Consider the following 14,719-nt stretch of genomic DNA (forward strand, 5'->3'; position numbering starts at 1 on the left):
GTGTGAGCTTCTTGCCCTGAACAAGTCTGCTCCAAGGGAGAGGAGGCTCCCCAAAGTCCTGACTGGCTTTGTGGGGAGCAGTTCCAGAGCATCGCCCGGTGACTCCGTGACAAGTTGTCCCGGACCAAAGTGGGTGGGGTTGTAAATGGTGATGTAAGTTGCCCATTGCGTATATGTGTGCCTGAAAACGGGGCTCGTGGCGCTAGTGCTTTGGCCATTGCCTTGGTTGGACAGCGCTGTTGTTGCACCATGTTGGCATTCAGTGAGTGTGCAAAATGAGCGTGAGGTGTGCTGGCCCAGCAGGAGGGGGTTGCACGGGGGTTAAGATCACATAGCTTTCCTGCTCTGCTTTATTTTACACCCCACTGGTTAGCTGGCTGGCTGGCTAGTGCCCCTTCAACCTAGGCAACACGTAGTGTTACACACCTGCTGGCTGGGTGACTGTGCGTGCAAATTGGGGCACTGGAGCCTCACTGCTGGCACGCAGTTACCCGACCGGCTCTGTGAAGGAGCAGGAGGGTACAGGCTTGGCCTCTCCTTGCCTTTTTAGTTCCTTGCAAAGCTCCTGTCCGCTCCCTGTCTCTGGAGGCAGGCGCTGGCTGGGGTCTGCATCCCTCAATAACGGAGCATCGCTTGCTCCTTGATGTCTCCTACAGGAAACGTTCCACTCGCTAATCTCTACTCCACCACCCAGGGAGCTCTGAGCTCACCTCCCTCACTTTGGGAGGCAGTTACCTGGGTGGTTTCCAGCCCTGCCCTCCCAGCTGGAGCCGTGGCCTCGGTGCTCAAACTGCTAAGCCATCGAGACCTTCTGCAGGAGCAGAGACCGTGTTCAGTGGGGGAATCAGAGGGGTCTGTCACAGGGCGGGACTCACCGGCGCGGCGCCTCCTGCTGGTCGTCCAGGGAATTAGCATTTCCAGCCTCTGGAGCGCCCTCTGCAGGCTGGTGTCTTGCTTGCCACTGGGCCCGAGTTCCTCCTGGACCCTGGTGCCCCTTTCAGGCTGGGGTGCTGCCCCCTGGAAGTAACCCCACAGATCTGGCTCTGCTTTTCCTAAGTACAGGGTCCGTATTTTGCTACTTTCCCTTCTGCCTTTTGTGAGGATCCTGAACTCAACCATCTCATGGTCACTGCTGCCTAGGTTGCCACCCACTTCTACTTCCCCTACCAGTTCTTCCCTGTTTGTGAGCAGCAGGTCAAGAGGAGCACGGCCCCTAGTCAGTTCCTCCAGCACTTTCACCAGGAAGTTGTCCCCAACACTCTCCAAAAACTTCCTGGATTGTCTGTGCACTGCAGTATTGCTCTCCCAGCAGATATCAGGGTGACTGAAGTTCCCCATTAGAACCAGGGCCTGTGATCTGGAAACTTCAGTGAGTTGTCTGAAGAAATCCTCATCTACCTCATCCTCCTGGTCTAGCAGTCTATAGCACATGCCCACCACGACATCACCCATGTTGCTCTCGCCTCTAAACTTAACCCAAAGACTCTCAGGTTTTTCTGCAGTTTCAAACTGGAGCTTTGAGTAATCATATTGCTCTTTTACATACAATGCAACTCCTCCGCCTTTCCTCCTGTATCTGTCCTTCCTGAACAATTTATACCCATCCATGACAGTGCTCCAGTCATGTGAACTGGCCCACCAAGTTTCTGTTATTCCAATCACATCATAGTTTCTTGACTGTGCCAAGACCTCCAGTTCTCACTGCTTGTTTCCCAGGCTTCTTGCATTCGTGTACATGCACCTAAGATAACTAGCCAAGACCCACATCATCCAGACCCATAGCCTGTGGAATAGTCTCCTAACGGAAATGATGAAATTCCTTCCCCCAACCCTGGCTGCATAGGACGTTTCGGGGCAAAACACTGGCAAATGATCTGAGGAGGGCAATCCAGAACCAGGGCAAGTACTCAGAGTGAGGGATGGATTTGCTGACCAAAAATTGGAGACAATAAGGCCTACGAATGATCTGACTTCTCACAGCTCTGATGTCACCCAGTTTTGGCCTAGAATTTTCGCCCTGTTCGCAATCAGTATTTGGTGGGGTGTTTTCATAGGGTTAAAACCTGGGCCCTCGTCCCGGAGCTTTCCCATTAAGTCGAAAGTGAAATGAAACACGCGCAGTCTCCTGCTGTCCAGGGGAAAGCATTTAAACATGGGGCGAGGCAGCTCCTGAGTCTGGCACTTGGGACACGGGCCCCAAGGATGTTGCTGGGAACAGGAAGGCTGGGCTGCTCTTGGCCATCTCCCTGGAACCAGGTGCAATCTCTTTAATTGGTAACGTCACCAAGCATGAGCTAATGGGCAGCCGAGTTCTAAAAGCACCACATGGGCAATTTTCAGGCCTAGTGCCGAGCAGCTGGCAATGCTGCGGAATAATGGCAGGGGAAGCTTAGACACAACACAGGCTTTGGCTTCAAGCATAAGCTCTTGGAAAGGCGCAGAAGAAAACACACTGATGCAAAGTACACCAGGGCAGCTAGACATCGCCCCAGCCCGGCCAGGCTGTTTCTTGGAGCTTGGTGTTTGTCTCTGAGCATGCAGGCAGGCTTGTTTGAGAACAGCCGGGAGGGGCTCCAAGGCTGTGGAGGGTTTGAAGTGACTGTCAGGCCTGCAGCTTTGCGCTGTGTAACAGAGGAGAAACCGTTTAGATGCTGGAAGCAGCGCTTGGCTTGTGGTCTTATTCTGGAGTGCGGTTTTTTATGTCCCTTCTGATGCATGGCCATGAGGCACCGAAGGGAGGCCCTGTGAGCTAGTGCAGTGGCTCTTGACCTTTCCAGACCACCATACTCCTTTGTCTTGTGTACCCCAAGTTTTACCTCACTTAAAAACTACATGATTCCAAAATCAGACATAAAAATACAGAAGTGTCACAGCTCAGTAGTACTGACAAATCGCTGACTTTCTCATTGTTACCATATCATTCAAAAATAAATCCATTGGACTATAACTATTGTACTGACGTGCCAGTGGATAGTCTATAGAGCAGTATAAACAAGCCATTGTCTGTATGACATTTTAGTTTGTACTGACTTCACTAGTGCTTTTTATATCACCTGTTGGCAAACCAGGCAAATCTCTAGATGAGCTGATGTACCCCGTGGAAGAGCTCTGCTACCCCAGGAGTACACACAGCCCTGGCTGAGAACCAGTGTGCTAGTGGATAAAGCACTGTCCTGGGATTCAGGAGGCCAGGGTTATATTCCCAGATCTGCCACTGGCCTGCTGAGAGACCTGGGCCAAGTCCCTGGGCCTCAGTTTCCCCCTCTGTGAAACAGGGATAATGTTGCCCTCCTTTGTAAAGAGCTTTGAGCTCTGCTGATGACAAGGGCTAGGTCAGAGCTAGGTGGTGTTGCTGTTACTTCTGTTTTATTGTTATTCAACAGCAAATGTATACACAGGTGTATGTGCGTGTGCAATTAAAAAGCAGCTGCATCAGTAGACGCGTCTGGGAGTGATTTGTCACGTTCTCCTGGGATCGCGCCCCCTGAATTCAGCTTCCCCTGCCTCTCGCTTCCTTTCTTCTCTGCTACTGCAGCACTGCACTCTTCTGACTGTGGCACTTGGTCGTAGGTCCAGCCTGCCCCGTCGGAGAATGACGAGGACAGAAGCATTACTTGCGTGGACGAAGGGCTAGAGGAGTTCTTTACCAAGAAGCTGATCCAAGAGGAACTACCGTAAGTAAACGAGGTGCATTGAGTACTGCTGCTACCGCTGTGCCACTTCCCACTGTGCTGTGCCCGCTCTGGGCCTCTGCAGGCCTCGCTGTCTGTGTACAGGCAGTTATACACACATAACAACCCACGAGTCCTCGGAGCCTCCAGTTCCTGATCCACTGACCACACACAGAATTACCTGCTGTTCCCACAGGGATGGGACTCCACAGCTCACCTTCGAACACACCTCTGCTAAACGTAAGGTGGCCACTCACATGTTCCCAGAACACCGGAGAATTGGGGTCATGCCGGAGGGGGCGAAGCAGCATGCTCTTATAAAGGGCATCTTCTGTCCGCTACCAGACAAAGCCACATCTGGTTTGTCCCAGTACCAGATGGGGGACAAACCATCCCAACAGAGGACTGTTCAGGCCAAAACTGGACGAGGGACCTCCTTAGCTAAACACACAGTGCTTTGATCTAGTTATAGTGAAAACAAGAATCAGTTTATTATCAAAGAGATTCAAGTGAGTGTGAATAAGAATATTGGAAACGGTTACAAATAAAATCAATAACACACTTTCTAGAGACCAAACTTAGCTCACAAGTTCTCCTCCTGTCTAAAGAAGCTTGTCTCACCCAAAGATTTCTCCAGTGTTTTCAACCAAGCCTGGCTGGGATCCCTTTTCATGAAGCAAACTCCCTGTGTGTTCACTTCCTCAGTGAAGGATTCCAGAGTGCCCCCTTTTCCCCCCCAAAATAGACCAAAAGAATCCTTTGACATTTCCTTCAAGACAGGGTTCCTCTCCCCATTCTGCCCCACTGTCTATCTCTTCCTGCTACTTTCCTTATAAAGTCCCCGCTGCTCTTCATTACCTTAGAATGCCAGTGGCTGCTCCTTGTGAACCAGACAATGATCAGTTTACATGTAAACACACAGATGGACAAACAGCTCTCATCTTTTCACCTTTGCTGGTGACCAGTCCCTAGATGCAGGCTGTAAGAATGTAATTATCAGTGTATATACACAACTCCTAACACGACAGCTGTACGTGCATTTCACAACAGTGACACTGGCTTTCAGAGCCCTCATGTGGCGTTCTCTGAGCTAGAATGCGCATACCAAGCCCAGGGGATTCCTGTAACCCTTAGGTCATGTGCCAGTTAGCATCAGGAGGTGCCTGGATTACACACTAGTGATGCATAAACTGGGGAATCGTCCTCAGTCATTTCTTGGGGTAAAATTACCTTGCATCATTTGAATGCAGGTCACTACTAATTAATAGTCATTAGTGGTTTTAAACACCGTTCCTCTAGGACTCTGAGTGCCTTGTGAACATAAGAGCAAAGTCTTACAACACAACTGCGTCGGGTGCAGGATGTTATAGGGATCATTTCACCCACTGCAGAAAGGCACTCATGTCTTGGGTGTGACACAGCAACTGTTTAACGGCACATAGCAGTAGTACAGTAGTTCTGGTCAGGGATTGAGTAAGAATCTGGTTCAGATCTTTAGCTGGTCCGATTTCAGTGGTGCTCTGCCATCTGATGCCAGCTGAGGACCTGGCCCACCAAGTCCAGCTGAAAGTGCAAGGGGCATTTAGGATGTCAGAATGCAATTCCCTGAATTGGAGTGAGCCCAGGACACTCGGGTTCGCACCATTAGACTGAACAATGAGTGTAGTCAGCGTCTCCCTTTGGGGTCCCGGCCAGAGAAGTGAGACGAGGTCGGCTGATTCACCAGGCTGGGCGCTGGGGTTGGAACTAGCTCTTCCAAGCCCATGGCCCATTGAGAGGAAATCAGAGTGCAATGGCAGCGTGAGCTAATGTGGTCAGTCAGGACCTGGTAGCCAAAAACGTCTGGACTGTCCTCCCAAACTCGCTGTGTGTCCTCGGGCAGCTCGCTCCCAGCATCCGTTCCACCTCCACAGGCTCTGGGAGGGTTCGCTCACGGGGGCTGGGAAGGCAGAAGCACTGTGCTAGGGGCAGACCTCAGAGACCAGCAGCATGGCCTGTGCAGGGCTTAGCTCAGGTGTGTTCGCAAACAAAACTCTGCCCCTCCCCCGTCCTTTCCCCCTCCCCACACAGGAGTCAGAATTGAGCAGATTTTCTCTCCTTTGCTCTCCTTTCTTGTCCTTCTCCCGTCTCTTTTTTCCTCATTGGCCCTTGCTCTGTCACCCCTCCCACAAGCAGCCTGCTGCTGAGCAGGACTTGCTTCCCTGTGGTGTTGATTTGCATTTTTCTGCAGTTTGTCACTTGGGCTTTCCATCCAGCTAGCGGTAGTGCTCCCTGTTGATGAAACTAGTGTTGAGATCTGCCCCCCCTCCCCCGGTCTCTGTGTAAAACAACTCTGCTCGTGCATCCTGCTGGCACTCTTGCTGCACCGGGAGTGCTCCCTGATTGAGACATCCCCTGAACGTGGCAGAAGCCCAGCTCTGAAATCACGACCCATTTGTAGTAAGAACGAGAGCCAAGCACAGCTACATGCAGCCTGGCTGCCCAGGGGCTTTCCCAGTAGCAGTAGTTAGGTTTTCATACACAGCCAGCTCTTGTGCTGGCTCATTGAGTTGTCCCCATCCTGGGGGAAGAGAGCACCTGTCCACCAAGTGGAACCTGCCCTGCAGGGAAGAGGGAATTTTAAAAGGCCGGGGCTGTACGTAGCAGACTGTGCTGAGGAAGCAGAGGAGGATGTCTTCTGAGATATGGGCATTCATCACAAACAGCAGCGCTGAAAGTGGCAGTGCCCAGAGGGAAGCTGGCGGTGTTCTTGCAGGACCAGCTGTCGGTCCTTGCACCTGAGGGTATGTAAAGGCGTGGAAGAGCCAGCTTTCCAGTCCTGTGTCTGCTGCTAGCTGGAGTAAAGCTGGCATGGTGTGACCACCCCGGGCTACCTTCACGTGCCACCTAGACACACTCTTCTTTACTGATGGCCTCCAGGGAGCATGGCCATCTCTACACTATTGGACCATGTCAGCCATGGAGGAAAATTGCCATCACGCCTGCCCAAGTGGGAGGCCTTGGAGAGTTCCCTCCATGTTCCTGGCCAGGAGAGGAGGATACCGCTGAGCGTGCATCCCAGGGCAGGTTGAGACAGGATGCTGGGGCTGGCACTGGTGCAGCCTGGATCTCCACCCAGGGCTGCTATGGCCAGTTATGTCTCCTGGTTCTCCACGTCCCTCTCCCACAGCCTTGACTGAAAGCTGTCCCTGTAACCTGGCAGCACCTGTGACGTAGGTGAGCAGCTGCACTATGCAGGAGGCTGGGGGAGGGAATGGTGGTGTCAGGATTGCTAATCCCTGCCTCAGGCCTGGCCTGGGAAGGAGCAGCCAGGGTGATTCTGGGACTAGCCATGCCTCCCAAAGCCACCTGACCTACGATGTATGAAACATCTTCATTTACCTCAATTACTGAACTGCTTGGGCAGAAATCCTGGCTGATTAGTGTGAGACTGTGGAGCAGTGGGACCCCGGGGAGCAGCTGAGTGCCAGGGGGCAATCTGGCCTGTCCTTGTGGAGTGCCGGCTGCTTGGTATGGGCTGGGGCAGCATTAGCACAGGAGCTGAGCACAGGCATTGTCTTTGTGCTGGAGAATGCTAACAGCACAGGCTTCCAGGGCCAGGGACCCCGACCTGGCTAGCTACAGTCCAGAGTGAGAGGTGGCTGCACCTCTGCGGCCGAAGCTCCTGGATGGGGAGATGGTGAAAGGTGCAGCCAAGTGTGTCTGCAATGAATCTCCCAGGTGGGGATCCTGCCGTGCCAACCCCCATTTCCCAGCTCCTTCCCAGAGGCTCCCATCCTGCTGCCTGCTGAGCACCCTATAAGGGCTAGGACTGGAGCTAGGCTGTGCTCCAGCATGCCTCTCCCCACTGATTTTTCTAATCCCAGTAGTCAGGGGAAAGTTCAAAGATAAGGAAACAGCCAAGAGGCCACCGAGCCAACTGCCTTCCCAAGAGGGTGATGAGTCCCCTCTGCCGTGGAGACGTTCCTCTCCTGCCCCTTCCCTGTGGGCTGGCTCCCCAGGCTGCAGGCTGGCAGCAGCGAAGTGCCTGGTGCAATTCTTGGCATTGGGGGCACAGTGGTTCTGGAACCTCCTCTCAGTTCATGTCTCTGATCAGCACCTGTGCTAACGCTTTTCCTGGCTTCCTCTTCTTGCTCCAGCCCAGCCCCCCGGGGGATCTCTTCTGGCTCAACCCCCCTCGCGCCGTCTGGCACCCGGACTTTCAAAAAGAAAATAGGAAACTTCTTTGCGTTCAAGAAGCCGAAGTCCAGCCGGGGCTGGAAGTGCGAGAAGGAGCCAGAGGCCAGCCCCTCGGCAGCCAAGGGCAGGAAGTCCACACGCGGAGACATTTCAAAGCCTCCCAGTAAGGCAGGGGAGCCTGGGAAGGCACTGAGCAAATCTGAAGAGGGTGGGCTTGCTGTGGAGCCCAGGGCCAATGCAGAGCCCAGCCAGACCCCCGATGCTGCCCACAGGCTCAGGCCCAAGTACGCCCGAGAGGGCAAGTCGCAGTCACTCATACTCCTGTCTGGCGAGGACGAAGAGGCCTTAGGAGTGAAACATGAAAAGGTAACGGCCCTCTTTCCCCACTGCCCCAGTCCGAGCCCCCTCCTAGCTCTGGGAGCCTGTGCTCCTGGTACCTGCCCCAGTTCAGGGGTGTCCTGAGTGTAGGGGCCCGGTTCATCCCTGGAGTCGCACAGGGGAACTTGGCCCTCGGCTGTAGCAGGCGCTGTGCTACAGTAACAATGCAGTGGAGACCGGGAGTCCGGAGGCTTGTAGCCACCGGCAGAAAGGAGAGTCGCCTGGGCTGCAGCGAATATAAAGGGAGGCCGGTTCTCTAGCTCTCAGACTGCCTGGCCCCCCAGCCTGCGTGGCCTGGTGTCTCCAACCAGGGGCACCCTAAGAGGGATCCATGGGACGACTCCCATTGACCCCAGGCTAGGTTGGATCAGGCCCCAGGTCCTGGCCTGACCTAGCCAGTCCTGGCTGATGTCTGCACTGCAGATGGGCTTGGGCGTAGACGTGGGGCTGACTCCTTGCTCCATTCCTGGGGAAGTGACAGGGGACTTTGGGGGCACAGATGGCCCCCACCAATCTAGCACCGTGGGATCTGTTGTTGTTGGGCCCCTCCCTGCTCCTGCCCATGTCCCTGGTTGTTCCTGCCTGGGGGATGATTGGGGGAATTTGAGGCCCGCCCTAGTGACAGAGGATCAGAAAGGCCTGGGACTAGCTGCTGTGATACTGTTGGGTGTGGGAACTGATCTTAGGCAAAGGCGCCAGAGGGAGGCCAAGGGTAGGGTGACCAGATGGCCTGGTTTTATAGGGACAGTCCCGATATTTGGGGCTTTATCGTATAGGCACCAGTTACCCCCACCCCGTCCTGATTTTTCACACTTGTGGTCTGGTCACCCTGTCCGAGGGGGGCTGTAGCACAGCAGTGATGTACAAACACTGTGTCCCGAGCCAGACTCACCGGTGCCGTCAGGTACTGCCAGGCTCTGGGCAAACCTGTTCTCAGCCTGGGCAACGTGAGAGGAGGGCTGGATCTTGCTTCGCCCCCTGGGGTACGTTCCCCTCCTGTTGACCCTTGTACCCAGGTGGAAGGGGCTGAGAGTCATAAAGGGGCCTGGTTCTGGCTGGGGGAGGATCCCTGGGGCAGGGCTTGCAGAAGGCTGCAGTGGGAGTTAGGGGACAAGGCACAAGGCCATGCAGCGGTCGGGGCAGGCATGGCATATCAGGCAGAGCCGCAGCATACAGCACCATGGGGAACCCCGGCAGTGCTGCCACTCACAGGGCAGCCTGCCAAGGTACCATTGCTTAGCCAGGCCCCCCACGGCTCTACAGTTCTGCAGGGGGCTGGGAAGCAGCCCAGATTTGGGAGGGCTCAAAGGCGGCTGAAAGCCACGGTGCCATCCCAGGCAGCATAGCCTCTGGCTGCCCAGCACAACGGGGGTGAGGGGCCCTGGTGACTGTAATGCAGCCACCTGAGCATGCCCCTGGGTTTGTCCTGTTTGCCCTTCAGAGGCGGCACCTTGAGAAGAGCGACGGGGAGATCTCCAGCTCCTTTGAGCAGCGTGTCCACGTTATGCTGCACCGGATCGGGGTCACCAAAGTCCTGTCCTCCGAGGGGAAGAAGAAACAGGTGAGAGGAGAGATACATACATGCCTTCCCCCCGCCCTTGGTCCTGCCCCACTGAGTGTTCCTCGCCTGCAGGTGAAGAGTCGGCACTGCATGGAATATCCAGCAGAAAGGTGCTGGCCGGAACCCAGCCCCCCCCTCCCCCAGCATTATTGCTGACCCCTCCATGTACATGAGGGGAATGGCCCCCCGATAAGCAAATGGCACCAGCACGCCGAACTCTTCACATCCCACTGTTAGAATTAAACTACGGTAGACTGGCCAAGTGCTCCGAGTCCTGCAATGGCCTGGCATGTGTGTGAGTACACTGCCGCCTTCTACTGGATGCAATCGGAACTGCTGTGTGACATAGGCCCTCCACTGCCAACAGCTAGTGGTGATTCTCCGTTAGCTGAGATGGCCGGCAAGCAGGAAGGGTGAGTTCTGTGCCCTCTGTCACTGTGACGTGGTCACATGCAGTGTAAGGGTAGCTGTTTGCTACAGTGTACTCTCTTCTCAGTGCACAGGCATAACCCGCCCGTTCACCATTCGTGAAAACAAAAGTGTGGGGAGACTGAGGAAGGATGTGCCAGCAGTGTGACAGCTGCTCCAGCTGGCAAAATAATCTAGTGACCCTTTCTGGTCTGAGACCCTTCTGAGATGAACCCTTTAAGTGAGCAGTAAATCTCCCAGAGCGTGGTGTGTTCCCGGCAGGCATGGACTCTCTGCTTCAGATAGTGGGTTATTTGACAGAGCAGTCACTCCATGGCAAACCTGTGGCCTGTTAGCGGATGGGGATGTTGATACAGCAGAACTGTCTGTAGGACTGATACAGCGACAGCTTTTGGGACCTCATCTAATGCAGAGAGTAGGCCTGGGTAAAGCGTTTGCCATGGAACGAATAATCCCAATGGCTGGTTGTGAGGCTTTGGGGGTTCACCCAGCCCAGTGAGGGGCTGTGTCCCCACCTGCCCTGGTAGCTGCGCTGTGAAGCTTTGGCTCAGAGCCACACCACCGGCAGCAGGCTCACAGCACAATGGCGTCCCCCTGGCTTCCACCAGCCTGGGTGCTGTTTGCAGGGTGGCCCCAACAGCCCCTCCGGTTCCAGGTGCCCCCCAAGCTGACTCCCTTGCAGTGGCCCGTCACTCTGACTGGACACTCTGTCACAGACTCACAGGACTTGTGCTTTCTCCCGGCTCCGTACGGTCCTTGGCCCCTTCACTGCGACAGCCCTTCTCGGGGGTCCACTCTCTCTCGGCTGTTAAGCCATAGCCCCCCCGCCTCCTGGAACCTCACCTCTCTGAGCCTTCAGCAGCCTGTCTCTCGCTCTGGACCTCCGGGGCCTCCACACTCATCTCTAGACTGGAGTGACTCTCAGCCAGCGTAAAACAGGAGGGTTTATTGAGCGCTTGAACCCAGCACAGGAAACTCTCTGGGCCTTCAGGCCTGGCCTCCCATCAGCACAGCACATCTAGGTCTCTCCAGCCTCCAAGGGGGCTCTGGCTGCTCTCTGCTCCCAGCCCAGAACCCCCTCCTCCCAGCTGGGCATCTGATACCTGATATCACCATCCCCCAAGTCCAGCCTCTGTCCTTTGTCTTCTGTCCCAGGTAAACAGGCTGCCTGGGTCTCCTCTCCTCTCAGCCTCTTAGCCTCTCTTCTCATCTGCCCTTTGTTTTCCCTCTGGCTGGAACCAGCTGGTCAGCTCACTGGGGTCCTCTCTCCGCAGCCCATTGTCCTCCCACTGGCCAGAACCAGGTGTGACTCCCGAACGGGGCCTCCCAGTCACCAGGTCACAAGTCGCTGGGGTATCCATTTTCCAGGCCGTTCGCTGGCCCTCAGTAACAACCATGGCCCTCTCCCACCACCTCATTAAACCAGTAACACCCAGAGACACATAGTCCCACACCCTCTGCATGCAAACCACTGAAAACAACAAGAAAACTCCCTGCTTCATCACACACTCACAGAGCTAATCCCAAGCTCGCTGCCTCCAAAGAGCCAGTGCACACACCAGCTTGGTAGCTCAGCTGGAGTTACATGCGCAGCCTGGAGATGGCAGGTAATCAAACAAATACGTGTGTTAACAGAGACCCTAGAGCGAAGTGATTTCTGGCTATGAAAGGGTTACAAACAAAACAGAACGACGCACTCTCTAGGGCCTACAACTGAATTCAGTAAGGTGTAGCTTTGCCTAACACTGTTCCTTCCTTACCTCAAGTTGTCAGCATTCTCCAGTGTGATGGGCTTTTCCAGCCAGGACCCAGCCATCACAGACCCCAAGTACCGGTTTCTTTGTTCCCTCGGGAGATGAATGACTTGAATGTCCCTTTGCCTCTGCTCCTATTACCCCATTGTCTCTGTTTCAAGAGCCAGGACTCCAGCCCCTGTCACGATCATTAAGCAGTCATCTCCCCGACTTGCTCGCTTTGCTTACCTTCTATGTGAATTTACCTTTCATTGTTCTCTGTGATCAAGCTGGCCAGACGAATAAATCCCCCTTCCTTTTGTCTAGGTAGGCAACCTATGGCACGGGGGCTGAAGGCAGCACACGAGCTGCTTTTCAGTGCCACTCACACTGCTGGGTCCTGGCCACCGGTCTGGGGGGGCTCTTCATTTTAATTTAATTTTAAATGAAGCTTCTTAAACATTTTAAAAACCTTATTTACTTTACATACAACAATAGTTTAGTTAAGTACTATAGACTTATAGAAAGAGACCTTCTAAAAACGTTAACATATATTACTGGCACGCGAAACCCTAAATGAGAGTGACTAAATGAAGACTCGGCACAGCACTGCTGAAAGGTTGCCGACCCCTGGTCTAGGGTGAGCTGGGCTTTCTGACATATTCCCAGCCTGCATCTCTAGCTCTTTGTATGCAGCCTGTCCGTACATTGCGCAGTGATTATCAGGAGCAGTGTGTCACCAGTCTGTGAATGAGACTTTACAGGACACCTTTTAGGTACGGTGGATGACGACAGTCTGCTGGGCAATGAGTGGGTCAGGCCTGATGTGTCATGCCCTTTGCCACGTGGCACTGAGGGGTCTGGGGGGTCACGCCTGTGTTTAACATACATGGCTAGCGGCTCCAGGTGAGTGAGGTGATATGTGGCTTGAAGCAGGGCTTGTTAGAGGAGAATTCCTATGTGCTCTTTATTTAGAGAATCAAGGGGCAGTTTGAGAATCTACTAGGACTCCAGAATCTTGCTTTGTTGTAATGCAGCTGCCCTGATTTTCAGCAATATCCTCTCATTTTGCAAGCACAAATAATTGTGTTTCCCAGGTGCTAATGGCAGGCGTCCAGGTGGATAGCTGAGTGCTGCCTTTTACGCATGTGGTTTGTTATGGCCATGGCTTACCTAGGGAGGTGGTGGAATCTCCTTCCTTAGAGGTTTTTAAGGCCTGGCTTGACAAAGCCCTGGCTGGGATGATTTAGTTGGGAATTGGACCTGCTTTGAGCAGGGGGTTGGACTAGATGACCTCCTGAGGTCCCTTCCAACCCTGATATTCTATGATTCGATGACTCTGTGATCTGTGGGCACAAATTAAGAGTCTGTGTCGCAACTTTGCCCTGTGAAAATCTGCAACCATGTGCCGATATTGACAAGGAGGGTGCCAGCCTACAGGCTTGCCTTGACAGGCCGCAGGGGCCAAGAGCAAAAGGTGAATGGAAGCCTTCTGTGGGCGGGGGGTGGAGGGGCATCGCCTTGGAAAGGAAATATCCTCTGAGGAGAGCAGAAGAGGCAGAGGAGCTATGGGGACTCAGCATTGCGTTGGCTCAGATGCACAGAATGCTTAATGCATTTTCCCCCACCTCTTCCATGAATATTTCAAACTCTGCTGGGAAAGGCAGGGGATTGTGAGAACAGCTCTCCCTTCCTCCCTCTGGAATTGAGAGAAGCCCTTCATTAAGCATCTGCATTGCTGCTCCTCGTTACCACCAAGTACGTACGTGTTGGACAGCCCTGTAGGGGATGGAGTGGGGCTGCTTGCTGCAGAGTCATGGGGGTGTAATGCACAAAATTACAGCCATGTTCTTTGATGTGAGCTCTTTGGGCAGAGAGGGTGTCTCCCTGCGTGCTTGTGCAGCATCCAGCATGGTGATCCCAATGGGGACCCACGGGTGCTGCCCCAATATACATGTTAAATGGCAGGTGAGCAGCATGACCTGACACTGCCCACAAGCAGCAAGAATCAGTGCATCTTGTGCAGGTTCAGTGAGGCAGATTCACATCAGACGTGCTCTCTGCACTGGCTTCCCATAGGAAAACTAATCAGATTTGAGGTTTCAGTCCTTATCTTCGAGTGGTCCATGCCCAGGATATCAGCTAACATTGTGGAATGAAGATGTCATGGGCAACAGCCCTGCTCCTCAGGCACAGTGGAACTCTCTGCCACAAGGGTGAAGCTTGTCTGTGTGGGAGGCAGAACTTTCTTGGGCCTGGTCCTGGAACTCCCCCAGGAGCTAAGGGTCATCACAAACCTTCCCACCTTCTGCTCCAGTGCCAGCCATGTTTCTTAACCTTGCCTTCGCCAACATAAACACAGAGCAACATATAGCATCAAAATAGCCCTACTGAAACAAGGCCCTCCCTGGTGCACCGGCCCCAGGCAGAGGCTGGGTGAACAAACATGGGACCGCTCATAGTCATATTGCTCAATGCGCTGCTGGAAGGTGCTCAGGTACCCCTGTGTAGAATGGTGAAGGCTGTTCTGCATCTAACGCTTAGGAAACACGTTTGATCGGTCTAGGACCAGCAAATAGAAGTGACTAGTCAGATCTCGGTCCTGGAGCCCATCTAGACCTGTCTGCTGTGGTGTCACGTCTGTGTCTAACCCCTGTATGTGCCCAGGATTTTCCTGAGTCCTTAGAGTAACAGCAGGTTGTCCTGCTAGCTGACTGCCTCCAATGGCTGTCCTCCTCTTTTAATATGGCAGCAGAGCCATGGTCATG

General features: G+C 53.9%; 1 protein-coding gene across 2 annotated transcripts in view; it reads left to right on the forward strand.

The window, feature by feature from the left end:
* The window catches only part of CARMIL2 (capping protein regulator and myosin 1 linker 2), a 123,930-nt gene that overhangs the window by 92,183 nt on the left and 17,028 nt on the right, over positions 1 to 14,719 (forward strand). For both annotated transcript variants that reach the window (XM_075061316.1, XM_075061315.1), the window contains exons 32-34: positions 3,571 to 3,674; positions 7,811 to 8,216; positions 9,670 to 9,789. In XM_075061316.1, coding sequence (XP_074917417.1) covers positions 3,571 to 3,674; positions 7,811 to 8,216; positions 9,670 to 9,789 — 630 coding nt within the window. The remainder of the gene's footprint in view (positions 1 to 3,570; positions 3,675 to 7,810; positions 8,217 to 9,669; positions 9,790 to 14,719) is intronic.

This window comes from Chelonoidis abingdonii, unplaced genomic scaffold (genome assembly GCF_003597395.2).
Source record: "Chelonoidis abingdonii isolate Lonesome George unplaced genomic scaffold, CheloAbing_2.0 scaffold0006, whole genome shotgun sequence".
Classification (NCBI taxonomy): domain Eukaryota; kingdom Metazoa; phylum Chordata; order Testudines; family Testudinidae; genus Chelonoidis; species Chelonoidis abingdonii.